Source organism: Gallinula chloropus, assembly GCF_964237585.1.
Source record: "Gallinula chloropus genome assembly, contig: HAP1_SCAFFOLD_558, whole genome shotgun sequence".
Lineage (NCBI taxonomy): Eukaryota > Metazoa > Chordata > Aves > Gruiformes > Rallidae > Gallinula > Gallinula chloropus.
The window spans coordinates 1-27,512 of record NW_028168556.1 but is presented as its reverse complement, the minus strand read 5'-3'; the positions used below and the strand labels follow the sequence as shown (position 1 = coordinate 27,512).

Here is a 27,512-nt window from a genome sequence, read left to right as displayed (position 1 = left end):
ATGGGCTGAGGGGGAGGGGGCTGGGTGGGGGGTGGGCTCAGGGGGTGGGGGCTGGGCTATGGGGAGGGGGCTGGGGGCCTGGGGTGGGGGATGGGCTGAGGGGGCGGGGCCTGGGGTGGGGGAGGTGTCTGAGCTGGGGGTGGGGCTTATGGGGGGGGAGGGGATGTGGGCTTAGGGGGCGTGTCCTCCCCTGACCCCTCCCCCTCCCCCCAGGGCCGCTGCCGGCTGCCGCCTCTACCAGGCCCTGCTGGGGGAGGGGGGTTGGGAGGGGCTGGAAGCCCCACCCCTCCCCCCTCCCCCACCCAGCGGGACCCCCCCACCCTGCCCATGACGTCAGCGGGTTGGGGGAGGGGCTGGGGGCGGGGTCAACCCCTCCCCCACCCTTTTTCTTCCTCCTCCCCCCCCCACTCAATAAAGTGGCGACACCGGGTGGGGTGTCAGTGACTTTATTGGGGGGGGGGGAGGGGTGATGACGTCACTGAGTGGGTGTGACGTCATGGGGTGGGTGTGGCATCACAGGGCGGGGTCAGTCCCCTCCCCCACCCCCTTCTTTTCCCTCCCCCACCCCCCCAAATAAGGGTCCAGTGGGTCTTTATTCCAATGGGGAGGAGGGGATTGGGGGGGGGGGGGCGGGAGGAGGGATGACGTCATGGGGGGTGTGACGTCATCGGGTGGGTGTGACGTCACAGGGCGGGATCAGCCCTTCCCCCCACCCTCACCCCCTTTTCCCCTCCCCCCCTCCCCCACTAAAGGTCGGGTTATTCCATAGAGGGGGGTGAGTTGGGGGGGGAGGGGGGGGTGTGAGGGGGCTTGGGGGTGGGGAGGGGGGGTCGATGACGTCACGGGGGGGTCGATGACGTCACGGGGGGGTCTCTGACATCACAGTGCGGGGTCAGCCCCTCCCCCACCCCCCAAAGGTCTGGTTATTCCATAGGGGGGCGGGTGAGGTGAAGGGGGGGATGGGGAGTGTGAGGGGGCTTGGGGGTGGGGAAGGGGGGTCGATGACGTCACGGGGGTGTCTCTGACGTCACAGGGGGTCTCTGACGTCACGGGGCGGAGTCAGCCCCTCCCCCACTGAAGGTCTGGTTATTCCATGGGGGAGGGGGGGGTGAGTTGGGGGGGGGAGGGGGGGTGTGAGGGGGCTTGGGGGTGGGGAGGTGGGATGATGACGTCACTGGGGTGTCTATGACGTCACAGGGCGGGGTCAGCCCCTCCCCCACCCCCCAAAGGTCTGGTTATTCCATAGGGGGGCGGGTGAGGTGAAGGGGGGGAGGGGGGGGGGTGAGGGGGCTTGGGGGTGGGGAAGGGGGGTCGATGACGTCACGGGGGTGTCTCTGACGTCACAGGGGGTCTCTGACGTCACGGGGCGGAGTCAGCCCCTCCCCCACTGAAGGTCTGGTTATTCCATGGGGGGGGGGGGGGTGAGTTGGGGGGGTGTGAGGGGGCTTGGGGGTGGGGAGGTGGGGTGATGACGTCACGGGGGGTCTCTGACGTCACGGGGCGGGGTCAGCCCCTCCCCCACCCCCCAAAGGTCTGGTTATTCCATAGGGGGGCGGGTGAGGTGAAGGGGGGAGGGGGGGTGTGAGGGGGCTTGGGGGTGGGGAGGGGGGGTCGATGACGTCACGGGGGGGTCTCTGACGTCACGGGGCGGGGTCGGCGCGGGCGCGGCGGGGCTGGTTGCGCTCGGGGTGCATGAGGACCACGTAGACCTTGGGGGCGTAGAGCAGCCCCAGCGGCACCGAGGCCGAGAGGCTCATGGACACCGTCAGCGTCGCCGTCTGCACGTGCACCTGGGGGAGGGAGGAGGAGGAGGAGGAGGAGGGAGGAAGGTCAGGAGGGGGAAGAGGAGGGGAGGAAGGTCAGGAGGGGGAGGAGGGGGGAGGAAGGTCAGCAGGAGGAGGAGAAGGAGGAGGGGGAGGAGGAGGAGGAGGGAGGAAGGTCAGGAGGGGAAGAGGAGGGGAGGATGGTCAGCAGGAGGAGGGGAGGAAGAGGGAGGAAGGTCAGCAGGAGGAGGAGAAGGAGGAGGGGGAGGAGGAGGAGGAGGGAGGAAGGTCAGGAGGGGAGGAAGGTCAGGAGGAAGAGGAGGGGAGGAAGGTCAGGAGGAGGGAGGAAGGTCAGGAGGGGAGGAAGGTCAGGAGGAGGGGGAGGAGGAGGGAGGAAGGTCAGGAGGGGGAAGAGGAGGGGAGGAAGGTCAGCAGGAGGAGGAGGAGAGGAAGGGGAGGAGGAGGAGGGGAGGAAGGTCAGAAGGAGGAGGAAGAGAAGGGGAGGATGGTCAGCAGGAGGAGGAGGAGGAGAAGGAGGAGGGGAGGAAGGTCAGCAGGAGGAGGAGGAGGGGAGGAAGGTCAGGAGGAGGTGGAGGAGGGGAGGAAGGTCAGGAGGAGGAGGAGGAGGGGAGGAAGAGGAGGGGAGGAAGGTCAGCAGGAGGAGGAGGAGAGGAAGGGGAGGAGGAGGAGGGGAGGAAGGTCAGAAGGAGGAGGAAGAGAAGGGGAGGATGGTCAGCAGGAGGAGGAGGAGGAGAAGGAGGAGGGGAGGAAGGTCAGCAGGAGGAGGAGGAGGGGAGGAAGGTCAGGAGGAGATGGAGGAGGGGAGGAAGGTCAGGAGGAGGAGGAGGAGGGGAGGAAGAGGAGGGGAGGAAGGTCAGCAGGAGGAGGAGGAGAGGAGGAGGAGGGGAGGAAGGTCAGAAGGAGGAGGAAGAGAAGGGGAGGAAGGTCAGGAGGAGGGGAGGAAGGTCAGCAGGAGGGGGAGGAGGGGAGGATGGTCAGCAGGAGGAGGATGGTCAGCAGGAGGAGGAGGAGGAGGAGGAGGAGGAGGGGAGGAAGATGAGGATGAGAAGGAGGAGGGGAGGAAGGTCAGAAGGAAGAGGAGGGGAGGATGGTCAGCAGGAGGAGGAGGAGGGGAGGAATGTCAGCAAGAGGGGGAAGAGGAGGGGAGGAAGGTGAGGAGGAAGAGCAGGGGGGAGGAAGATGAGGAGGAGGGGAGGAAGGTTGGGGGAAGGAGGAGGAGGAGGGGAGGAAGGTCAGTGGGAGGAGGGTGGGGGAGGGAGAGGAGGGGGACAAGGAGAGAAGAGGAGGGGGCGGAAGGTCAGTGGGGGGAGGAGGAGGAAGAGGAAGAGGAAGATGAAGATGAGGAGCAGGAAGATGTTGAGGAGCAGGAGGAGGCCAACAATGAAGCTGATGAAGATGAAGAAGATGATGATGATGAAGATCAAGATGAAGATGATGAAGAGGAAGAAGATGAAGATGATGAAGAGCAAGATGATGAAGAGCAAGATGATGAAGATGAGGAGCAGGAAGCTATTGAGGAGCAGGATGAAGCCAACGATGAAGCCGATGAAGAAGATGAAGAAGAAGAAGCTGACGAAGCTGATGATGAAGATGATGATGTAGCTGATGAAGATGATGATGATGATGATGATGATGATGATGATGATGATGATGATGAAGATGACGCTGATGATGATGATGAAGATGATGATGAAGATGAGGAGCAGGAAGACGTTGAGGAGCAGGATGAAGCCAACGATGAAGCTGATGAAGAAGATGAAGAAGCTGATGAAGCTGCTGCTGGTGATGATGATGATGATGATGATGAAGATGAAGCTGATGATGATGATGAAGATGAAGCTGATGAAGATGAGGAGCAGGAAGACGTTGAGGAGCAGGATGAAGCCAACGATGAAGCCGATGAAGAAGATGAAGAAGAAGAAGCTGATGAAGATGATGAAGATGAGGAAGATGCAGATGATTGAAGATGAAGATGAAGATGAAGATGAAGATGAAGATGAGGAGCAGGAAGACGTTGAGGAGCAGGATGAAGCCAACAATGAAGCCGATGAAGAAGAAGAAGCTGATGATGATGATGATGATGAAGATGATGCCGAAGATGAAGATTATGATGAAGATGAAGCTGATGAAGATGAAGATGAGGAGCAGGAAGCTATTGAGGAGCAGGATGAAGCCAACTATGAAGCCGATGAAGAAGAAGAAGAAGATGAAGATGAAGAAGATGATGATGAAGATAACGCTGAAGATGATGATGAAGCTGAAGATGATGATGAAGCTGCTGCTGATGATGAAGGTGATGATGAAGATGGTGAAGATGAAGATGAAGATGATGATGAAGATGAAGATGAGGAGCAGGAAGACGTTGAGGAGCAGGATGAAGCCAACGATGAAGCCGATGAAGAAGATGAAGCTGAAGAAGCTGATGAAGCTGCTGCTGATGATGATGAAGATGATGTTGATGATGATGATGATGAAGAAGATGAGGAAGATGAAGATGATGAAGATGAAGATGAGGATGATGATGAAGATGAAGATGAAGCTGACGCAGATGAAGAGCAGGAAGCTATTGAGGAGAAGGATGAAGCCAACAATGAAGCCAATGATGAAGAAGAAGAAGAAGCTGATGAAGCTGATGATGAAGATGATGATGAAGCTGATGAAGATGAAGCTGACAAAGATGAAGAGCAGGAAGCTATTGAGGAGCAGGATGAAGCCAACAATGAAGCCAATGAAGAAGATGAAGAAGCTGATGAAGCTGCTGCTGGTGGTGATGATGATGATGATGAAGATGAAGCTGATGAAGATGAAGATGAGGAGCAGGAAGCTATTGAGGAGCAGGATGAAGCCAACGATGAAGCCGATGAAGAAGAAGAAGAAGCTGATGAAGCTGCTGATGATGATGATGAAGATGATGTTGATGATGATGATGATGAAGAAGATGAGGAAGATGAAGATGAAGATGAGGAGCAGGAAGCTGTTAAGAAGCAGGATGAAGCCAACGATGAAGCCGATGAAGAAGATGAAGAAGAAGCTGATGAAGCTGATGAAGATGAGGAAGATGCAGATGATTATGAAGATGAAGATGATGATGAAGATGAAGATGAAGATGAAGATGATGATGATGAAGATGAGGAGCAGGAAGACGTTGAGAAGCAGGATGAAGCCAACAATGAAGCCGATGAAGAAGATGAAGAAGAAGAAGCTGACGAAGCTGATGATGAAGATGATGATGTAGCTGATGAAGATGATGATAATGATGATGATGATGATGATGATGATGATGATGATGATGATGAAGAAGATGACGCTGATGATGATGATGAAGATGATGATGAAGATGAGGAGCAGGAAGACGTTGAGGAGCAGGATGAAGCCAACGATGAAGCCGATGAAGAAGATGAAGAAGAAGAAGCTGATGATGAAGATGACGATGAAGCTGATGAAGATGATGATGATGAAGATGACCCCTCACCCTGTCGGCCGCCCTGGCGGCGCCGAAGAAGATGGGCCCGAAGGCCAACCACACCACGCAGGTGGTGTACATGGCGAAGCCGATGGGTTTGGCCTCGTTGAAGGTCTCGGGTACCCCCCGGGCCTTGACCGCGTAGACGGTGCAGGTGACCATGAGCGCCAGCGCGTAGGCCAGACAGGCCACCGTGTCCCCCTCGGCCAGGTCGCAGCGCAGGACCCCCCGGGCCGATTCTGGGTCTGGGGTCCTCCCCATCTCGTAGTCGACCAGGGCGTGGGGCGGGCGTAGGAGGAGCCAGATCACGGCGGCCAAGAGCTGGAGGGCGCTCAGGGAGAAGGTGATGAGGAGCTGGGAGGCCGGGCTGATGAAGCGGGGGGGGGTCACTGACCTCTTGCCTAAAAGGGGGGGTGGGGTGGGGTGGGGGAGGTCATTTGGGGGGGACACAGAGGGTCTGCTCCAGCCCAGAACCCCTCATCCCCCCCCGTAAGTCACCTCTGGGGAAGAGCCCTGGGATGTTCCCCACCCAGGGGTGGTGGGACCCCATCCCACCTCCATCAGGGACCCTAATTTGGGCTCCTGGGTGCTCTAGAACCCCTCATCCCCCCCATAAGTCACCTCTGGTGAAGACCCCTGGGATGGGCTCAACCCCAATGAAGGTCCAGGGGTGGTGGGACCCCATCCCACGTCCATCATAGACCCCAACCCAAAGACCTGAGGGGGTCTTGGGTCACCCAGAACTCTTGGTCACCCCCATAAGTCACCTCTGGTGAAGACCCCTGGGATGGGCTCAACCCCAATGAGGGTCCAAGGGTGGTGGGACCCCATCCCACATCCCTCAGGGACCCCCAACCCAGCTCAACCCAGATCCCTGGAGCCCCCAGAACCCCTCATCTCCCCCATAAGTCACCTTCACTGAAGCCCCCTGAGCTGTTCCCCACACTAGTGGTGGTCCCAGGGGTGGTGGGACCCCATCCCACCTCCCTCAGGGACCCCAACACAGCTCAACCCAGATCCCTGGAGCCCCCAGAACCCCTCATCCCCCCCATAAGTCGCCTCTAGTGAAGCCCCCTGAGATGTTCCCCATGCTGGTGGTGCTCCAAGGGGTGGTGGGACCCCATCCCACGTCCATTAGGGACCCTAATTTGGGCTCCTGGGTGCTCTAGAACCCCTCATCCCCCCCATAACCCACCACCCCAAAGCCCCTGGAGATGGGGGGTTGGACTTGGAGATGCTCATGAGGGCGGTGGGATCCCATCCCACGTCCCTCAGGGACCCCAACCCAGACTCCTGGAGCCCCCAGAACCCCTCATCCCCCCCCATAAGTCACCTCTGGTGAAGACCCCTGGGATGGGCTGAACCCCAATGAGGGTCCAAGGGTGGTGGGACCCCATCCCACGTCCCTCAGGGACCCCAACCCAAAGACCTGAGGGGGTCTTGGGTCACCCGGAACTCTTGGTCACCCCCATAAGTCACCTCTAGTGAAGACCCCTGAGATGTTCCCCACCCAGGGGTGGTGGGACCCCATCCCACGTCCATTAGGGACCCTAATTTGGGCTCCTGGGTGCTCTAGAACCCCACATCCCCCCCGTAAGTCACCTCTGGGGAAGAGGCCTGGGATGGGGTTGGGCTTGGGGGGGATGATGGGGTGGTGGGACCCCATCCCACGTCCATCAGAGATCCCAACCCAAAGACCTAAGGGGGTCTTGAGTCACCCAGAACCCCTCACCCCCCCCATAAGTCACCTTCACTGAAGCCCCCTGAGATGTTCCCCACATTGGTGGTGGTCCAAGGGGTGGTGGGACCCCATCCCACATCCCTCAGGGACTCCAATTTGGGCTCCTGGGTGCTCTAGAACCCCTCATCCCCCCCATAACCCACCACCCCAAAGCCCCTGGAGATGGGGGTTGGACTTGGAGATGCTCATGAGGGCGGTGGGATCCCATCCCACGTCCATCAGAGACCCCAACCCAGCTCATCTCAGACTCCTGGGGGCCCCAGAACCCCTTATCCCCCCCATAAGTCACCTCTGGGGAAGAGCCCTGGGATGTTCCCCACCCAGGGGTGGTGGGACCCCATCCCACGTCAATCCTAGACCCCAACCCAAAGACCTAAGGGGGTCTTGAGTCACCCAGAACCCCTCATCCCCCCCATAAGTTACCTTCACTGAAGCCCCCTGAGATGTTCCCCACACTAGTGGTGGTCCCAGGGGTGGTGGGACCCCCCATCCCACGTCCATCAGTGACCCTAATTTGGGCTCCTGGGTGCTCTAGAACCCCTCATCCCCCCGATAAGTCACCTCTAGTGAAGACCCCTGAGATGTTACCCATCCAGGGGTGGTGGGACCCCATCCCACGTCCCTCAGGGACCCCAATTTGGACTCCTGGAGCCTCTAGAACTCCTGATCACCCCCAGAACTCCCCAACCCAAACCCCCCAGAGATGTTCCCCACCCTGATGGTGGTCCCAGGGGTGGTGGGACCCCCATCCCACGTCCGTCCCCCCCTCACCCTGCTCGAAGATCCTGTAGATGCGGTTGGTCTTGGTGAGCAGCGCGGCGTAGGTGAGGCTCATCCCCAGCCCCAAGAAGAGCCTCCTGAGGGTGCAGACCCCCACCCCAGGCTCGGCCACCATGATGAAGGTGATGGAGTAGACCAAGGCGATGCCCACCAGGAGGACGTAGCTCAGCTCCCGCCCCGAGGCCTTCACGATGGGGGTCTCGTGGTGCCTAACGAAGGTCACCAAGACGAAGGCGGTGGCCAGGAGACCCAAAGTGGCCAAAGCCAAGGGGACAGCGGCCCAAGGGTCACCCCAGTGGAGGCGGAGGACCGGGGTGGGGCGACAGGCCATGTGGTCTGGGGTGGGCCGGAGGTGGGGTGGGCAGGGCAGGCAGGTCAAGGGGTCGGCGCGGTAGCGGTAGCCGGAGCAGAGCTCACAGTGCCAGCAGCAGGGGACACCTTTCACCGGCTTGGTCCTCTCGCCGGGGCCGCAGGGGAGGCTGCAGACTGAGGGAGGAGGGGTGGTGGAGTTGGAGCCCCACGTCATCTCCTCGGCCTGGGGAGGGAAGAGGAAGAGCGGCCGGTTGGATTGGAGGGTCAACCAGTTGGGTCTGAAGGTCAACCAGTTGGGTTGGAAGGTCAACCAGTTGGGTTTAAGGGGGTTGAAGGTCCACCAGTTGGGTTGGAAGGTCAACCAGTTGGGTTGGAAGGTCAACCAGTTGGGTCTGAAGGTCAACCAGTTGCGTTGGAAGGGGTTTAATGTCAACCAGTTGGCTTCTAAGGTCAACCAGTTGGGTTGGAAGGTCAACTAGTTGGGTTTGAAGGTCAACCAGTTGGGTCTGAAGGTCAACCAGTTGGGTCTGAAGGTCAACCAGTTGGGTTGGAAGGGGTTTGAAGGTCAACCAGTTGGGTTGGAAGGTCAACCAGTTGGGTCTGAAGGTCAACCAGTTGGGTTTAAGGGGTCTGAAGGTCAACCAGTTGGGTTGGAAGGGGTTGGAAGGTCAAACCAGTTGGTTTTGAAGGGGGTTGAAGATCAACCAGTTGGTCTGAAGGTCAACCAGTTGGGTTGGAAGGTCAACCAGTTGGGTCTGAAGGTCCACCAGTTGGGTTGGAAGGTCAACCAGTTGGGTTTGAAGGGCGACCAGTTGGGTTGGAAGGGGTTTAAGGTCAACCAGTTGGGTCTGAAGGTCGACCAGTTGGGTTGGAAGGGGTTTAAGGTCAACCAGTTGGGTTGGAAGGTCCACCAGTTGGGTTGGAAGGTCAACTAGTTGGGTTTGAAGGTCAACCAGTTGGGTTGGAAGGTCAACCAGTTGGGTCTGAAGGTCAACCAGTTGGGTTTAAGGGGTCTGAAGGTCAACCAGTTGGGTTGGAAGGGGGTTGAAGGTCCACCAGTTGGGTTGGAAGGTCAACTAGTTGGGTCTGAAGGTCAACCAATTGCGTTGGAAGGGGTTTAAGGTCAACCAGTTGGGTTGGAAGGTCAACCAGTTGGGTTTAAGGGGTTTGAAGGTCAACCAATTGGGTTGGAAGGGGTTGGAAGGTCAAACCAGTTGGGTTTGAAGGGGGTTGAAGATCAACCAGTTGGTCTGAAGGTCAACCAGTTGGGTTGGAAGGTCAACTAGTTGGGTCTGAAGGTCAACCAGTTGGGTTGGAAGGTCAACCAGTTGGGTCTGAAGGTCAACCAGTTGGGTTGGAAGGGGTTTGAAGGTCAACCAGTTGGGTTGGAAGGTCAACCAGTTGGGTCTGAAGGTCAACCAGTTGGGTTTAAGGGGTCTGAAGGTCAACCAGTTGGGTTGGAAGGGGGTGGAAGGTCAAACCAGTTGGGTTTGAAGGGGGTTGAAGATCAACCAGTTGGGTCTGAAGGTCGACCAGTTGGGTTGGAAGGTCAACCAGTTGGGTTTGAAGGGCGACCAGTTGGGTTTAGGGGAACCCAGTTGGCCATGGAAGGTCAACCAGCCCCCCCCCATTTCCCTCCCAACCCCCCCAGTCCCCTCCCAGTCCCTCCCAGTATAAACCTGTCACTTCCAGTATACCCCAGTCATTCCCAGTATAACCCAGTCCCCCTCCCAGCCCCTCCCAGTGCCTCCCAGTCCATCCCATTCCCTCCCAGTATAACCCAGTCCCCTCACTCCCCTCTCTGTCCCCTCCCAGCCCCTCCCAGTCCCCTCCCACTCCCTCCCAGTAGCTCCCAGTCCCTCCCAGTGCTCCCAGTGCCCACCCGCAGGCGCAGCCCCTGCACCCACTGCCCCACGGCTCTGTAGGTGCCGGTCCCATTCCCGCCCTGGAACTGGAAGATGTCGTAGCGCCCGGGGGCGTCCCCGTTCTCGTTGAAGCTCACCGGGGTCCCCGCGCTGCCTGCAAACCAGTATGGACCAGTAAGGACCAGTAAGGACCAGTACAAACCAGTCCCAACCATAAAAACCAAAAAACCCCAGTAAAAATCCTCCAAAACCCAATAAAATACCAGTAAAACCCAGTAAAATCCAGTAAAAAACAGTAACATGGACCAGTAAGGACCAGTAAGAACCAGTACGAACCATGAAACCCAAAAATCCCCAGTAAATCCCCCAAAACCAGTAAGAACCAATCCCCTCCCAGTCCCTACCAGTCCCTACCAGTACAATCCAGTCCCTACCAGTATAACCCAGTCCCCCTCCCAGTTGCTCTCAGTCCCTCCCAGCCCCTCCCAGTCCCTACTAGTATAATCTAGTCCACCCCCCATTCCCTCCCAGTCTCTCCCAGTCTCTCCCAGTCCGTCCCAGTCCCCTCCCAGTATAATCCAGTTCCCCCCAACCCCTCCCAGTCCCCTCCCAGTCCCCTCCCAGTCCTTCCCAGTATAGCCCAGTCCCCCCCAGTATAGCCCAGTCCCCTCCCAGCCCCTCCCAGTATAACCCAGTCCCCTCCCAGTCCTTTCCAGCCCCACCCAGTCCCCCTCAATCCCCTCCCAGTGCCTCCCAGTATAACCCAGCCCCAATCCCAGTCCCTCCAAGTGCCTTGCAGTATAACCCAGTCCTCCTCCCAGTCCCTCCCAGTATAACCCAGTCCCCTCCCAGTTCCTCCCACCCCTCCCAATCCCCTCCCAGTCCCTCCCAGTATAACCCAGTCCCCTCCCAGTCCCTCCCAGTATAACCCAGTCCCTCCCTGTGCCTCCTAGTATAACCCAGTCCCATTCCAGTCCCTCCCAGTATAACTCAGTCCCCTCCCAGTCCCTCCCAGTATAATCCAGTCCCCTCCCAGTCCCTCCCAGTTCCTCCCAGTGCCTCCCAGTATAACCCAGTGCCTCCCAGTATAACCCAGTCCCCTCCCAGCCCCTCCCAGTCCACCCTCACCATTGAACGCCACGCGCCGGATGTGATGTAAGAGGCGCCGCCCGTCGGGCGGGTCCATCCCGGGGCAGATCCCGCCGCCCGGACACGCCTCGCGCAGCAGCGCGTGCAGCGCGCGCGCCATGGCCAGCACCGCGTCGATGACGAACTGGACCTTCCCCTCCTGCTCATAGGGCGAGTCCCGGCCAATCCGCTCGCGGCCTGAGGGAGGGAAAGACCCCACGTGGGGTGGGGGGGTGGGTTTAGGGGGGGTCTCAGCCCCACACTTGGGGGTCAGAGCCCCATGGCTGCCCCTCATTTGGGGGTCAGGACCTCACGTCTACCCCACACTTCAGGGTCAGGACCCCAGGTCTACCCCTCACTTGGGGGCCAGGACCCAACGACTACCCCACACTTCGTGGCCAGGACTCCAGGTCTACCCCACACTTCGTGGCCAGGACCCCAGGTCTACCCCACACTTGGAGGTCAGGACCCCAGGTCTACCCCACACTTGTGGCTCAGGACTCCAGGTCTACCCCACACTTGGGGGTCAAAGCCTCAGGTCTACCCCTCACTTGGGGGCCAGGACTTCCATGTCTACCCCACACTTGGGGGTCAAAGCCCCACACTTGGGGGTCAGGACCCCAGGTCTACCCCACACTTGGGGCTCAGGACACCAGGTCTACCCCACACTTGGGGGCCAGGACCCCACATCTACCCCTCACTTGGGGGCCAGGACCCCACGTCTACCCCACACTTCATGGCCAGGACCCCAGGTCTACCACACTTGGGGGCCAGGACCCCACGTCTACCCCACACTTGGGGGCCAGGACCCCACGTCTACCCCACACTTCGTGGCCAGGACCCCAGGTCTACCCCACACTTGGGGGTCAGGACCCCACATCTACCCCTCACTTGGGGGCCAGGACCCCACGTCTACCCCTCACTTGGGGGCCAGGACCCCACATCTACCCCTCACTTGGGGGTCAGGACCCCACATCTACCCCTCACTTGGGGGCCAGGACCCCACGTCTACCCTACACTTTGTGGCCAGGACCCCAGGTCTACCCCTCACTTGCGGGGGCAGGACCCCATGTCTACCCCACACTTGGGGGTCAGGACCCCAGGTCTACCCCACATTGCAGGTCAGGACTCCAGGTCTACCCCATATCTGTGGGTGGATTTGGGGGGGTTTCACCTGTACACTTGCGCGTGGGTCCCGCGCCGTGGGCTGCACCGTGGGCCGCGCCGTGGGTCCCGCCGTGGGTCTCGCTGTGGGGCAGGCGGCAGTTGAAATCGTCCTCCCAGAACTCGTGGAACCAGAGGTTGCGGCGGTTGTTCTCCAGCGAGCGCGACGTGAAGTACTCGTCAAAGCCTGGGGGGGACGGGGGGGGCGGGCACGATGTGGGGCTGCCCCATAGCGCTTCCCCATAGCGCTGCCCCATAGCGAGGGACGGGGGGCTGCCCCATAGGGAGAGCTGTGGGGCTGCCCCATAGGGAGAGCTGGGGGGGGACATGGGGGTGCCCCATAGGGTGGGACATGGGGGGGTGGCACGATGTGGGGCTGCCCCATAGCGCTGCCCCATAGCAAGAGACACGGGGCTGCCCCATAAGGAGAGACATGGGGCTGCCCCATAGGGAGGAACATGGGGGGCATGATGTGGGGCTGCCCCATGGGGAGAGCTGGCAGGATATGAGGGGGTCACAGTGTGGGCCTGCCCCATAGCGCTGCCCCATAGTGAGGGACGGGGGGCTGCCCCATAGGGAGAGACATGGGGCTGCCCCATAGGGAGAGCTGGGGAGACATGGGGCTGCCCCATAGGGAGGGACATGGGGGGCGTGTTGTGGGGCTGCCCCATAGCCCTGCCCCATAGCACTGCCCCATAGCGAGGGACACGGGGCTGCCCCATGGGGAGAGCTGTGGGGCTGCCCCATAGGGAGAGACATGGGGCTGCCCCATAGGGAGAGATAGGGGGACATGTGAGGGGCACAGTATGGGGCTGCCCCATAGCACTGCCCCATAGCGAGGGACACGGGGCTGCCCCATAGGGAGAGCTGTGGGGCTGCCCCATAGCGAGGGACAGGGGGCTGCCCCATAGGGAGAGCTGTGGGGGCGGGGCCAGGGGGCGTGTCCTCACCCGGGAACGAGGCTCCCTTGGGGGTAGGGGCAGGGGGCGGGGCCAGCGCCAGGGGGCGTGGCCAGGGCCGGGGGCGGGGCCAGGGGGCGTGTCCTCACCCGGGAACGAGGCTCCCTTGGGGGTAGGGCCAGGGGGCGTGGCCAGGACGCAGGGGGCGTGGTCAGGGACAGGGGGCGTGTCACCCAGGAACGAGGCTCCCTTGGGGGTAGGGGCGGGGTCAGGGGGGCGGGGCCATGGCCGGGGGCGTGTCCATGGCACAGGGGGCGTGTCCTCACCCGGGAACGAGGCTCCCTTAGGGGCGGGGTCAGGGGGCGGGGTCTGCCCTTGGGGGGGCGGGGCCAAGGGGCGGGGCCATGGCACAGGGGGCGTGTCCTCACCCGGGAACGAGGCTCCCTTGGGGGGTAGGGGTGGGGGGCGGGGCCAGGGCCAGGGGGCGGGGCCAGGGCCAGGGGGCGTGTCCAGGGGGCGTGTCCTCGCCCGGGACCGAGGCTCCCTTGGGGGTGGGGCCAGGGGCGTGTCCAGGGCCAGGGGGCGGAGCGGGGGCGTGGCCAGGGGGCGTGTCCAAGGTCAGGGGGCGTGTCCGGGGGCGTGTCCTCGCCCAGGATCGAGGCTCCCTTGGGGGTAGGGGCGGGGTCGGGGACAGGGGGCGTGTCCAGGGCCGGGGGGCGTGTCCAGGGGACGTGTCCTCACCCGGGACCGAGGCTCCCTTGGGGTAGGGGCGGGGCCAGGTGCAGGGGGCGGGGCCAGGGCAGGGGGCGTGTCCAGGGGGCGTGTCCAGGGCCAGGGGGCGTGTCCAGGGCCGGGGGCGGGGCCAGGGCGGGGGCGGGGGGCGTGTCCAGGGCCGGGGGCGTGTCCAGGGGGCGTGTCCTCACCCGGGACCGAGGCTCCCTTGGGGGTGGGGCCGGGGGCGGGGCCAGGGCCAGGGGGCGGGGGCGGGGGCGGGGGCAGGGGGCGTGTCCACGGCCGGGGGGCGGGGCCAGGGCCAGGGGGCGTGTCCTCACCCGGGACCGAGGCTCCCTTGGGGGTGGGGACAGGGGCGGGGCCAGGTGCAGGGGGCGGGGCCGGGGCCAGGGTCGGGGGCGTGTCCAGGGGGCGTGTCCATGGCACAGGGGGCGTGTCCTCACCCGGGACCGAGGCTCCCTTGGGGACAGGGCCAGGGGGCGGGGCCGGGGCGGGGCCGGGGCCGGGGCCAGGGGGCGGGGCCAGGGGCAGGGGCGGGGCCGGGGGCGGGGTCAGGGCCGGGGGGCGTGTCCAGGGGGCGTGTCCTCACTCGGGACCGAGGCTCCCTTGGGGTAGGGGCGGGGCCAGGTGCAGGGGGCGGGGCCAGGGGCAGGGGGCGGGGCCAGGGCCGGGGGGGTGTCCAGGGCCGGGGGCGTGTCCAGGGCCGGGGGCGGGGCCAGGGGCGTGTCCAGGGCCAGGGGGCGGGGCCAGGGCCGGGGGCGTGTCCAGGGGGCGTGTCCTCGCCCGGGACCGAGGCTCCCTTGGGGGTAGGGGCGGGGCCCGGGACAGGGGGCGGGGCCAGGGGGCGTGTCCGGGGGCGTGTCCATGGCACAGGGGGCGTGTCCTCACCCGGGACCGAGGCTCGCTTGGGCAGGATGGTGATGGCGCCGTGCGCAGCCGCCTCCAGCCCCTGGACCGGCGCCATCTTGGAGCCCCAACTGTCCGAGCCCACCCAGGAGAAGTGACCCGACAGGTTGGCCTGGGAAGCGGCTTCCAGCACCCGCCTGCGGGCACTGGGGTTACTGGGAGGCACTGGGAGGGGATTGGGAGGGGCTGGGAGGGGCTGGGAGGGGATTGGGAGGGGATTGGGGGGCACTGGGAGGGGCTGGGAGGGGACTGGGAGGGGCTGGGAGGGGCTGGGAGGGGACTGGGTTATACTGGGAGGGACTGGGAGGGGATTGAGGGGGACTGGGAAGGGCTGGAAAGGACTGGGACGGGACTGGGTTATACTGGGAGGGGCTGGGAGGGGCTGGGAGGGGACTGGGTTATACTGGGAGGGACTGGGAGGGGCTGGGAGGGGACTGGGTTATACTGGGAGGGACTGGGAGGGGATTGGGAGGGGCTGGGAGGGGACTGGGTTATACTGGGAGGGACTGGGAGGGGATTGGGAGGGGCTGGGAGGGGACTGGGTTATACTGGGAGGGACTGGGAGGGGATTGAGGGGGACTGGGAGGGGCTGGGAGGGACTGGGAGGGGACTGGGTTATACTGGGAGGGACTGGGAGGGGATTGAGGGGGACTGGGAGGAGCTGAGAGGGAACTGGGAGGGACTGGGTGGGGCTGGAAAAGAGTGGGACGGGACTGGGTTATACTGGGAGGGAGTGGGAGGGGATTGAGGGGGACTGGGAGGGGCTGGGAGGGGACTGGGTTATACTGGGAGGGAGTGGGAGGGGATTGAGGGGGACTGGGAGGGGCTGGGAGGGACTGGGTGGGGACTGGGAGGCACTGGGAGGGACTGGGAGGGGATTGGGGGTGTGGGTGTGGGGTTTCTTTCTGGCACTTCCTGCTTTGTACTGGTCTGTACTGGTTCATACTGGTTTCTACTGATCTATCCTGGCTCTTACTGGTCCCTACTGGTCTATACTGGTCTCTACTGGTTTATACTGGTCCATACTGGGGACGCTGTTGTGCCACCACAGGTCACACGGGGGCAGGTCCCTGCTCTACCCTGGTCTATTCTGCTCCATCTTGGTCCATACTGGTCCATACTGGTTTATACTGGTCTGTACTGGTCTATACTGGTCTATACTGGGCACGCCGTTGCGCCACCACAGTTCACATGGTGGCAGTTCCCTGCTCTACCCTGGTCTATCCTGCTCTATCTTGGTCCATACTGGTTTACACTGGTCTATTCTGGTTTATACTGGTCCATACTGGTTTATACTGGTCTGTACTGGTCTATACTGGTGAAGCCGTTGCGCCACCACAGGTCACACGGGGGCAGGTCCCTGCTCTACCCTGCTCTATCCTGCTCTATCCTGGTCCATACTGGTTTATACTGGTCTATCCTGGTTTATACTGGTCCATACTGGTTTATACTGGTCTGTACTGGTCTCACCGGATGTCGTCCTCGTTGGCGAACAGCACCACCCCGCGGGCCGTCGACGTCTCCATCAGGCGGCCAATCAGCTTGGAGAACTCGCCCGGGCGCGGCTCCCGCGGGATCTTGATGGACTGAGCGATGCACAGGCCCCCTGCACCAGTATAGACCAGTATAAACCAGTACAGACCAGTATAAACCGGTATGCACCGGTACAAACCGGTATAAACCAGTATAAACCAGTATGGGCTGCGGGGGGGGGACCATGATGCCCCAGGGGGGTGGCAGCCCTGCCCTGCCGTGGAGACCAGTTTGGCCCAGTATAAACCAGTCAGCCCTCCCCGTGCTCCCAGTATAAGGCAGTCCCCCTCCCAGTCGCTCCCAGCCTTTCCCAGTATAACCCAGTGCCTCCCAGTCCCATCCTATCTCCAACCTAGGCCCTCCCACCCTCCTCCCAGTGCCTTCCAGTGCCTCCCAGTCCATCCCAATACCCCTCCTATCCCATCCCAGTCTATCCCAATCCCCTTCCAGTCCCCCCCATTCCTGTCCCAGCCCCTCCCAGTCGCTCCCAGTCCCCTCCCAGTGCCTCCCAGTCCCCTCCCAGTCCCTCCCAGTCTATCCCAGTCCCTCCCAGTCCCCCCCGATTCCTCTCCCAGCCCCTCCCAGTACCTCCCAGTGCCTCCCAGTCTATCCCAGTGCCTCCCAATCCCCTCCCAGTGCCTCCCAGTCCATCCCAATCCCCCTCCCATCCCATCCCAGTCTATCCCAATCCCCTCCCAGTCCCCCCCGATTCCTCTCCCAGCCCCTCCCAGTACCTCCCAGTGCCTCCCAGTCTATCCCAGTGCCTCCCAATCCCCTCCCAGTGCCTCCCAGTCCATCCCAATCCCCCTCCCATCCCATCCCAGTGTATCCCAATCCCCTCCCAGTTCCCCCCAATTCCTCGCCCAGCCCCTCCCAGTGCCTCCCAGTCCCCTTCCAGTGCCTCCCAGTCTATCCCAGTCCCCCCCAGTCCCCTCCCAGTCTATCCCAGTATACCCCAGTGCCTCCCAGTCCATCCCAATACCCCTCCCATCCTATCCCAGTCTATCCCAATCCCCTCCCAGTGCCCCCCGATTCCTCTCCCAGCCCCTCCCAGCGCCTCCCAGCCCCTCCCAGCCTCTCCCAGCGCCTCCCAGTGCCTCCCAGTGCCCCGTACCGGCCTCCCTGGAGCTCTGGACGAAGGCCTCGACCCCGCTCTCGCCGTAGTTGCCCTCTGAGGCCAGGGTGGAGACGTAGCTCCAGCCCAGGGCCCTCACCACGTCCACCATGGCCTGGGCCTGGTACGAGTCGGGCGGCACCACCCGGGAGAAGAACTCGTAACGCCCGGGGTCGCTCAGCTCGGGGGCCGTGGAGGCGTAGCTGATCTGGGGGATCTGCAATGGGAGGCACTGGGGAGACTGGGAGGCACTGGGAGGGACTGGGAGGGGATTGGGAGGCACTGGGAGGGACTGGGAAGGAGTGGGAGGGGGACTGGGTTATACTGGGAGGCACTGGGAGGGGACTGGGAGGCACTGGGAGGGACTGGGAGGCACTGGGAGCGACTGGGAAGGAGTGGGAGGGGGACTGGGTTATACTGGGAGGCACTGGGAGGGGACTGGGAGGCACTGGGAGGAACTGGGAGGGGGACTGGGTTATAATGGGAGGGACTGGGATGGACTGGGAGGCACTGGGAGGGGACTGGGAGGCACTGGGAGGGGACTGAGAGGCACTGGGAGGGACTGGGAGGCACTGGGAGGGGACTGGGAGGGACTGGGAGGCACTGGGAGGGACTGGGGGTCGCTCAGCTCGGGGGCCGTGGAGGCGTAGCTGATCTGGGGGATCTGCAATGGGAGGCACTGGGGAGACTGGGAGGCACTGGGAGGCACTGGGAGGGGGACTGGGTTATACTGGGAGGGACTGGGATGGACTGGGAGGGACTGGGAAGGAGTGGGAGGGGGACTGGGTTATACTGGGAGGCACTGGGAGGGGACTGGGAGGCACTGGGAGGGACTGGGAGGCACTGGGAGGGACTGGGGGTCGCTCAGCTCGGGGGCCGTGGAGGCGTAGCTGATCTGGGGGATCTGCAGTGGGAGGCACTGGGGAGACTGGGAGGCACTGGGAGGCACTGGGAGGCACTGGGAGGGATTGGGAGGCACTGGGAGGGGGACTGGGTTATACTGGGAGGGGCTGGGAGGGGACTGGGAGGCACTGGGAGGCACTGGGAGAGGACTGGGAGGCACTGGGAGGCACTGGGAGGGGACTGGGAGGCACTGGGAGGGACTGGGTTATACTGGGAGGCACTGGGAGGGGACTGGGAGGCACTGGGAGGGACTGGGAGGCACTGGGAGCGACTGGGAAGGAGTGGGAGGGGGACTGGGTTATACTGGGAGGCACTGGGAGGGGACTGGGAGGCACTGGGAGGAACTGGGAGGGGGACTGGGTTATACTGGGAGGCACTGGGAGGGGATTGGGAGGCACTGGGAGGCACTGGGAGGGACTGGGAGGCACTGGGAGGGACTGGGGGTCGCTCAGCTCGGGGGCCGTGGAGGCGTAGCTGATCTGGGGGATCTGCAATGGGAGGCACTGGGAGGGACTGGGATGGGACTGGGAGGGATTGGGAGGCACTGGGAGAGGACTGGGAGGCACTGGGAGGGGCTGGGAGGGGACTGGGAGGCACTGGGAGGCACTGGGAGTTGGACTGGGTTATACTGGGAGGCACTGGGAGGGGGACTGGGTTATACTGGGAAGGACTGGGATGGGACTGGGAGGGACTGGGAAGGAGTGGGAGGGGGACTGGGTTATACTGGGAGGCACTGGGAGGGACTGGGAGGCACTGGGAGGGCACTGGGAGGCACTGGGAGGCACTGGGAGGGACTGGGAGGCACTGGGAGGGACTGGGGGTCGCTCAGCTCGGGGGCCGTGGAGGCGTAGCTGATCTGGGGGATCTGCAATGGGAGGCACTGGGGAGACTGGGAGGCACTGGGAGGGACTGGGAGGGGATGGGAAGGAGTGGGAGGGGGACTGGGTTATATTGGGAAGGACTGGGAGGCACTGGGAGGGGGACTGGGTTATACTGGGAGGCACTGGGAGGGGACTGGGAGGCAGTGGGAGGCACTGGGAGGCACTGGGAGGGACTGGGGGTCGCTCAGCTCGGGGGCCGTGGAGGCGTAGCTGATCTGGGGGATCTGCAATGGGAGGCACTGGGGAGACTGGGAGGCACTGGGAGGGACTGGGAGGCACTGGGAGGAGGACTGGGTTATACTGGGAGGCACTGGGATGGACTGGGAGGGACTGGGAGGGGACTGGGAGGCACTGGGAGGGGGACTGGGTTATACTGGGAGGCACTGGGAGGGGACTGGGAGGCACTGGGAGGCACTGGGAGGCACTGGGAGGGACTGGGGGTCGCTCAGCTCGGGGGCCGTGGAGGCGTAGCTGATCTGGGGGATCTGCAATGGGAGGCACTGGGGAGACTGGGAGGCACTGGGAGGCACTGGGAGGGCACTGGGAGGCACTGGGAGGGACTGGGAGGGGGACTGGGTTATACTGGGAGGCACTGGGAGGGGACTGGGAGGCACTGGGAGGCACTGGGAGGCACTGGGAGGGACTGGGGGTCGCTCAGCTCGGGGGCCGTGGAGGCGTAGCTGATCTGGGGGATCTGTAATGGGTGGCACTGGGGAGACTGGGAGGCACTGGGAGGGACTGGGAGGCACTGGGAGGCACTGGGAGGGGGACTGGGTTATATTGGGAGGCACTGGGAGGGGACTGGGAGGCACTGGGAGGGACTGGGAGGCACTGGGAGGGACTGGGAGGCACTGGGAGGGCACTGGGAGGCACTGGGAGGGACTGGGAGGCACTGGGAGGGACTGGGGGTCGCTCAGCTCGGGGGCCGTGGAGGCGTAGCTGATCTGGGGGATCTGCAATGGGAGGCACTGGGGAGACTGGGAGGCACTGGGAGGCACTGGGAAGCACTGGGAGGGACTGGGGAGGAGTGGGAGGGGGACTGGGTTATACTGGGAGGCACTGGGAGGGGACTGGGAGGCACTGGGAGGGACTGGGAGGCACTGGGAGGGACTGGGGGTCGCTCAGCTCGGGGGCCGTGGAGGCGTAGCTGATCTGGGGGATCTGCAATGGGAGGCACTGGGGAGACTGGGAGGCACTGGGAGGGACTGGGAGGCACTGGGAGGCACTGGGAGGGACTGGGGAGGGACTGGGAGGGAGTGGGAGGGGAGTGGGCAGGTTCCTGGTTCCTACTGGTTCCTACTGGTTCCTATGGATCCGTACTGGTTCCTACTGGTCTATACTGGTTCCTACTGATCCATACTGGTTCCTACTGGTCCATACTGGTCTATACATGCAAAGCCATCGTGCCACCACAGGTCAGACCAGGGGGGGGCAGGTTCCTGGTTCCTACTGACCCGTACTGGTCCCTACTGGTTCCTACTGGTTCCTACTGGTTCCTATGGATCCGTACTGGTTTCTACTGGTCTGTACTGGTTCCTACTGGTCTGAACTGGTCTATACTGGGGAAGCCATTGTGCTACCACAGGTCCCACCAGGGGCAGGTTCCTGGTTCCTACTGGTTCCTACTGGTTCCTATGGATCCGTACTGGTTTCTACTGGTCTATACTGGTTCCTACTGTTCTATACTGGTTCCTACTGATCCATACTGGTTCCTACTGGTCCGAACTGGTCTATACTTGCAAAGCCATTGTGCTACCACATGTCACACGAGGGGCAGGTTCCTGGTCCTACTGGTTCCTACTGGTTCCTACTGGTTCCTATGGATCCGTACTGGTTCCTACTGGTCCGTACTGGTTCCTACTGGTTCCTACTGGTCTGTTCTGGTCCCTACTGGTCCCTCCCCCCCAGGAACCCCCCCAGACTCACCGAGAAGAGCCGCAGCACGTTGGCCACCATGATGGAGACGGAACTGGCCGACGCCCCGATCACCCCCACCAACCTTTCGGGGGGCGGCCGGCGGGGGGGGGTCCCGTCGGGGCAGGTGCCTTCCCCCCCCTCGGGGGGCAGGAGCCTCCTGACTGGGCCATACTGGGCTATACTGGTCTGTACTGGTCACTTTTCCCCAGGCAACCCATGGTGGGGAAGCCATTGTGCCACCACAGGTCACACCACCCCACTGGTCCCTACTGGTTCCTACTGGTTCCTACTGGTTCCTATGGATCCGTACTGGTTCCTACTGGTCTATACTGGTTCCTATGGATCTGTACTGGTTCCTACTGGTCTATACTGGTTCCTACTGGTCTAGACTTGCAAAGCCATTGTGCTACCACAGGTCACACCAGGGGCAGGTTCCTGGTTCCTACTGGTTCCTACTGGTCCGTACTGGTCCGTACTGGTCCCTACTGGTTCCTACTGGTCTATACTGGCTCCTACTGATCCATACTGGTTCCTACTGATCTGTACTGGTTCCTACTGGTCCAAACTGGTCTATACTTGCAAAGCCATTGTGCTACCACAGGTCACACCAGGGGCAGGTTCCTGGTTCCTACTGACCCATACTGGTCCCTACTGGTTCCTACTGGTTCCTATGGATTCACACTGGTTCCTACTGGTTCCTACTGGTTCCTATGGATCCGTACTGGTTCCTACTGGTCTATACTGGTTCCTACTGATCCATACTGATCCGAACTGGTCTATACTGGGGAAGCTATTGTGCCACCACAGGTCCCACCAGGGGCAGGTTCCTGGTTCCTACTGGTTTCTACTGGTTCCTACTGGTTCCTATGGATCCGTACTGGTTCCTACTGGTCTGTACTGGTTCCTACTGGTCCATACTGGTCCCTACTGGTCCCTCCCCCCCAGGAACCCCCCCAGACTCACCGAGAAGAGCCGCAGCACGTTGGCCACCATGATGGAGACGGAACTGGCCGACGCCCCGATCACCCCCACCAACCTTTCGGGGGGCGGGCGGCGGGGGGGGGTCCCGTCGGGGCAGGTGCCTTCCCCCCCCTCGGGGGGCAGGAGGCTCCTGACGAAGCTGAGGGCCTGTTCCAGGGCGTAGGTGTCCCTGGAGCAGGTGTCGAGGATGCGGGCGCCCAGGGTGAGGTTGGGCAGGACGTGGGGGTCGCGGTTGACGCGGTCCAGCGCGTACAGCATGGCTTCCAGGCGGTGGATCCCCTTCTCCTTCTTCACCCCCCCGCACGGGACCCCCGCCGGCCCCCGCGAGTGGACGGGGAAAAGACCCCCCAGGGTCAGGTCCCCTTCTAAACGGATGGCGTGGGGTTGGGTGGGGGAAGGGGGGGATTGGGAGGGGGAGGGGAGGAGGAGGAGGAGGGGGAGGGGGAGGGGAGGAGGGGGAGGGGGAGGAGGAAGGGGGGGAGCAGCATGGTGGGGCTGGGGGAGAGAGAGAGAGTGGGGGGAGTTAGTGGTGGGGGGGAACCTGTGGGGTGTAGGGGGGTATCTATGGGGTGGGGTGGCACCCTATTGGGTGTAGGGGGGTATCTATGGGGTGGAGTGGCACCCTGTGGGGTGTAGGGGGGTATCTAAGGGGTGAGGGTTACACCCTATGGGATGTAGGGGGGTATCTATGGGGTGGGGGGCAGCCCATGGGGTGGGGGTTGCACCCTATGGGGTCTAGGGGGGTATCTATGGGGTGGGGGGCAGCCTATGGGGCACCTATTGGGTTAGGGGGGTATCTATGGGGTGGGGAGGGGGGCACCTATTGGGGTGGGGGTGGCACCCTATGGGGCACCTATTGGGTTAGGGGGGGTATCTATGGGGTGGGGGGCAGCCTATGGGGTGGGGGTGGTACCCTGTGGGGTGTAGGGGGGTATCCATGGAGTGGGGGGCAGCCCATGGGGTGGGGGTGGCACCCTATGGGGCACCTATTGGGTTAGGGGGGACACCTATTGGGGTGGGGGTGGCACCCTATGGGGCACCCTGTGGGGTGTAGGGGCGTATCTGTGGGGTGGGGGTTGCACCCTGTGGGGTGTAGGGGGATATCTATGGGGTGGGGGGCAGCCTATGGGGCACCTATTGGGGAGGGGGACACTTATGGGGTGGGGAGGGGGGCACCTATTGGGGCGGGGGTGGCACCCTATGGGGTGTAGGGGGTATCTATGGGGTGGGGGGCAGCCCATGGGGTGGGGGTGGCACCCTATTGGGTATCTATGGGGTGGGGGTGGCACCCTGTGGGGTGTAGGGGGGTATTTATGGGGTGGGGGGCAGCCCATGGGGTGGGGGTGGCACCCTATGGGGCACCTATTGGGTTAGGGGGGTATCTGTGGGGTGGGGGTGGCACCCTATGGGGTGTAGGGGGGTATCTATGGGGTGGGGGTGGCACCCTATTGGGTATCTATGGGGTGGGGGTGGCACCCTGTGGGGTGTAGGGGGGTATCTGTGGGGTGGGGGGCAGCCTATGGGGCATCTATGGGGTGGAGGTGGCACCCTATGGGGTGTAGGGGGTATCTATGGGGTGGGGTGGCACCCTATTGGGTGTAGGGGGGTATCTATGGGGTGGGGATGGCACCCTATTGGGCACCTATGGGGTGGGGGTGGCACCCTGTGGGGTGTAGGGGGGTATCTATGGGGTGGGGGGCAGCTTATGGGGTGGGGGTGGCACCCTATGGGGCACCTATTGGGTTAGGGGGGGTATCTATGGGGTGGGGGGCAGCCCATGGGTGGGGGTGGCACCTTATTGGGCACCTATTGGGGTGGGGTGGCAACCTATGGGGCACCTATTGGGGTGGGGGTGGCACCCTGCGGGGTGTATGGGGGTATCTATGGGGTTGGGGGCAGCCCATGGGGTGGGGATGGCACCCTATGGGGTGTAGGGGGTATCTGTGGGGTGGGGGTTGCACCCTATGGGGTGTAGGGGGGTATCTATGGGGTGGGGGGCAGCCTATGGGGCACCTATTGGGTTAGGGGGGTATCTATGGGGTGGGGGGCAGCCTATGGGGCACCCTGTGGGGTGTAGGGGGGTATCTATGGGGTGGGGGTGGCACCCTATGGGGCACCTATTGGGGTGGGGGTGGCACCCTGTGGGGTGTAGGGGGGTATCTATGTGGTGGGGGGCAGCCCATGGGGTGGGGGTGGCACCCTGTGGGGTGTAGGGGGGTATCTATGGGGTGGGGGGCAGCCTATGGGGTGGGGGTGGCACCTTATGGGGCACCCTGTGGGGTGTAGGGGCGTATCTATGGGGTGGGGGTGGCACCCTATGGGGTGTAGGGGGGTATCTATGAGGTGGGGGGCAGCCTATGGGGCACCTATTGGGTTAGGGGGTTATCTATGGGGTGGGGAGGGGGGCACCTATTGGGGTGGGGTGGCACCCTGTGGGGTGTAGGGGGGTATCTATGGGGTGGGGGGCAGCCTATGGGGCACCTATTGGGGTGGGGGTGGCACCCTATGGGGTGTGAGGGGGGGGGTCCCTGTGGGGCAGGGGAGACCCTATGGGGTGAGGGGGGGTCCCTATGGGGCTGAGGGGCCACCTTATGGGGTGTGAGGGGGGGTCCCTATGGGGCAGGGGAGACCCTATGGGGTGAGGGGGGGTCCCTACGGGGTGGGGTGGCACCCTATGGGGCTGGGGGGGCCCCCTATAGGGTGAGGGGGGGGTTCTCTATGGGCAGGGGGCACCCTATGGGGTGTGAGGGGGGTCCCTATGGGGTGGGGGGGGTCCCTATGGGGCAGGGGAGACCCTATAGGGTGTGAGGGGGGGTCTCTATGGGGTGTGAGGGGGGTCCCTATGGGGTGGGTGGGGATCCCTATGGGGCAGGGGTCACCCTATGGGGTGGGTGGGGGTCCCTATGGGGCTGGGGGGGGTTCCCTATGGGGCAGGGGTCACCCTATGGGGTAGGGGGCACCCTATGGGGTATGTGGGGGTCCCTATGGGGTGGGTGGGGGTCCCAGAGCCCCCCCTGGGTGCCCCCCGCTCCCCCTCACCTGCCTCTCAGGGTCCCTGCTGCACCCAGCGCCCGGGTCCCTGGGGAGCTGCGGAGGGAGACGGGGGCTGACCCCCCCTCCCCAAATCCCCCCCCTCCCCCAAATCCCCCCCCTCAAATCCCCACCCCCCTCACCCTCCCATCCCCCCTCCAAATCCCCCCCTCACCCTCCCATCCCCCCCCAAATCCCCTCCCATCCCCCCCCAATCCCCCCCCCAAATCCCTCCCTCACCCCTCCCATCCCCCCCCCAAATCCCCTCCTCACTCCCCCCCCCAAATCCCCCCCTCACTCCCCCCCCCAAATCCCCCCCCCCAAATCCCTCCCTCACCCCCCCAACCTCCCCCCAAATCCCCTCCTCACTCCCCCCCCCCACATCCCCCCCCTCACCCTCCCACCCCCCCCCAAATCCCCTCCTCACTCCCCCCCCCAATCCCCCCCCAATTCCCCCCTCACCCCTCCCATCCCCCCCAAATCCCCTCCTCACTCCCCCCCTAAATCCCCCCCCTTCCCCCTAAAATCCCTCCCTCACCCCCCCTAATTCCCCCCCCCCCCCAAATCCCCCCCTCACCCCTCCCATCCCCCCCCCCCCAAAATCCCCCCTCACCCCCCCCAAATTCCACCCCCCCCATCCCCCCCCCCGGGCCTCTCTCCAGCTGCTGGGGTGGGGGAGGGGGGGTGGGGGGTGGGGGGGAAGGGAGGGGGCCCGGACTTGCCCCACCCCCTCCCCACCCCCCCCCCCCTCCCAGTTTGTCCCAGTTCCCAGGAGTCTCTGTGCTCCCAGTTCAAACCAGTTTGTTAATCTCTTAATGGGGAGGGGGAGGGGGGGGTGGGATTGGGGGGGGGTCCCTCTGGACCCCTGAGGGGGTTGGGGTGGGGGGTCCTGGGGGGTCCCTCTGCACCCCTGGGGGATTTTGGGGGTGCCCAGGGGGGTCCCTCTGCACCCCTGGGGGGGGGTTAGGGGTGGGGGTGGGGTCCTGGGGGGGTCCCTCTGCACCCCTGGGGGTTTTAGGGGTGGGAGGGGTCCAGGGGGTCCCTCTGCACCCCTGGGGGATTTGGGGGTGCCCAGGGGGGTCCCTTTGCACCCCTGGGGGGTTTAGGGGTGGGGGGTGTGCCCAGGGGGGTCCCTCTGCACCCATGGGGCGGGTTTAGGGGTGGGGGGGGGGGGGTCCTGGGGGGTCCCTCTGCTCCCTGGGGGATTTTGGGGGTGCTCAGGGGGGGCCTTCTGCACCCCTGGGGGTGGGGTGGGGGGTCCTGAGGGGTCCCTCTGCACCCTGGGGGATTTCGGGGGTGCCCAAGGGGGTCCCTCTGCACCCCTGGGGGGATTTGGGGTGTGTGGGGGGTCCAGGGGGTCCCTCTGCACCCCTGGGGGGGGGTTGGGGGTTATTGGGGGATGGTGGAGGAGTCCAGGGGGTCCCTGTGCACCCCTGGGGGGGGGGGGGTGGTCCTGGGGGATGGGGGGGTTGTCCAGGGAGTCCCTCTGCACCCCTGGGGGGTGGGTTGGGGGGCCTGGGGGGGTCTCTCTGCACCCCTGGGGGATTTTGGGGGTGTCCAGGGGGGTCCCTCTGCTCCCTGGGGGGGATTTGGGGGGGATTGGGGGTGTGGGGGGGTTGTCCAGGGGGTCCCTGTGCACCCCTGGGGGGGGGGTTTGGGGGGGCTATGGGGTGGGGGGGTTGTCCAGGGGGTCCCTCTGCTCCCTGGGGGGGTTTGAGGGGGTTTGGGGGGGTGTGGGAGGGTGTCCAGGGGGGGTCCCTCTGCACCCCTAGGGGGGATTTGGGGGGGATTGGGGGTGGTGGGGGAGTCCAGGGGGTCCCTATACCCCTGGGGGGGTGGGTTGGGGTATCTGGGGGTGGTCTCTCTGCACCCCTGGGGGGTTTTGGGGGTGGGTTGGGGGGTCTGGGGGGCGTCCAGGGGGGTCCCTCTGCACCCCTAGGGGGGGGTTTGGGGGTGGTGGGGGAGTCCAGGGGGGGTCCCTATACCCCTGGGAGGGTGGGTTGGGGGGTCTGGGGGGGTCTCTCTGCACCCCTAGGGGGGGCTTAGGGGTGGTGGGGGTGTCCAGAGGGGTCCCTCTGCACCCCTGGGGGGGGTTGGGGGGGATTGGGGGATGGGGGGGGGGGGTGTCCAGGGGGGTCCCTCTGCACCCCTGGGGGGGATTTGGGGGGGCTTGGGGGTGGTGGGGGAGTCCAGGGGGGGGTCCCTCTGCACCCCTGGGGGGGGGTTTGGGGGGGATGGGGGATGGTGGAGGAGTCCAGGGGGGTCCCTATACCCCTGGGGGTGGGTTGGGGGGTCTGGGGGGGTCTCTCTGCACCCCTGGGGGGGGGGGTTGGGGGGGATTGGGGATTTTGGGGGTGTCCAGGGGGGTCCCTCTGCACC

At 63.7% G+C, this 27,512-nt stretch overlaps 2 protein-coding genes across 4 annotated transcripts; both read right to left on the bottom strand.

The window, feature by feature from the left end:
• Positions 1–437: 437 nt before the first annotated feature.
• LOC311204357 (metabotropic glutamate receptor 6-like) lies at positions 438–21,303 on the bottom strand. Of its 3 annotated transcripts, none has more exons than XM_084280786.1 (10): positions 21,132–21,303; positions 17,422–17,638; positions 16,245–16,380; positions 14,757–14,911; positions 12,248–12,424; positions 11,074–11,271; positions 9,963–10,099; positions 7,760–8,303; positions 5,257–5,648; positions 438–1,790 (listed from the first exon to the last, which is right to left on the bottom strand). In XM_084280786.1, exons 1-10 carry the CDS (start codon positions 21,159–21,161, stop codon positions 1,641–1,643), a joined length of 2,136 nt encoding a protein of 711 aa, XP_084136912.1. In that variant the 5' UTR covers positions 21,162–21,303; the 3' UTR covers positions 438–1,640. The 3 variants fall into 3 exon arrangements, with proteins under 3 accessions (XP_084136912.1, XP_084136913.1, XP_084136911.1); XM_084280787.1 differs by having other exon boundaries at positions 17,422–17,629; positions 21,205–21,249; XM_084280785.1 differs by lacking the exon at positions 5,257–5,648 and having other exon boundaries at positions 21,132–21,278.
• Positions 21,304–22,046: 743 nt separating this feature from the next.
• LOC311204355 (metabotropic glutamate receptor 6-like) lies at positions 22,047–22,501 on the bottom strand (the record flags this gene model as incomplete). Its single annotated transcript, XM_084280784.1, has 1 exon — positions 22,047–22,501. The coding sequence occupies exon 1, from the start codon at positions 22,359–22,361 to the stop codon at positions 22,047–22,049; it is 315 nt and encodes a 104-aa protein (XP_084136910.1). The 5' UTR covers positions 22,362–22,501.
• Positions 22,502–27,512: the final 5,011 nt, after the last annotated feature.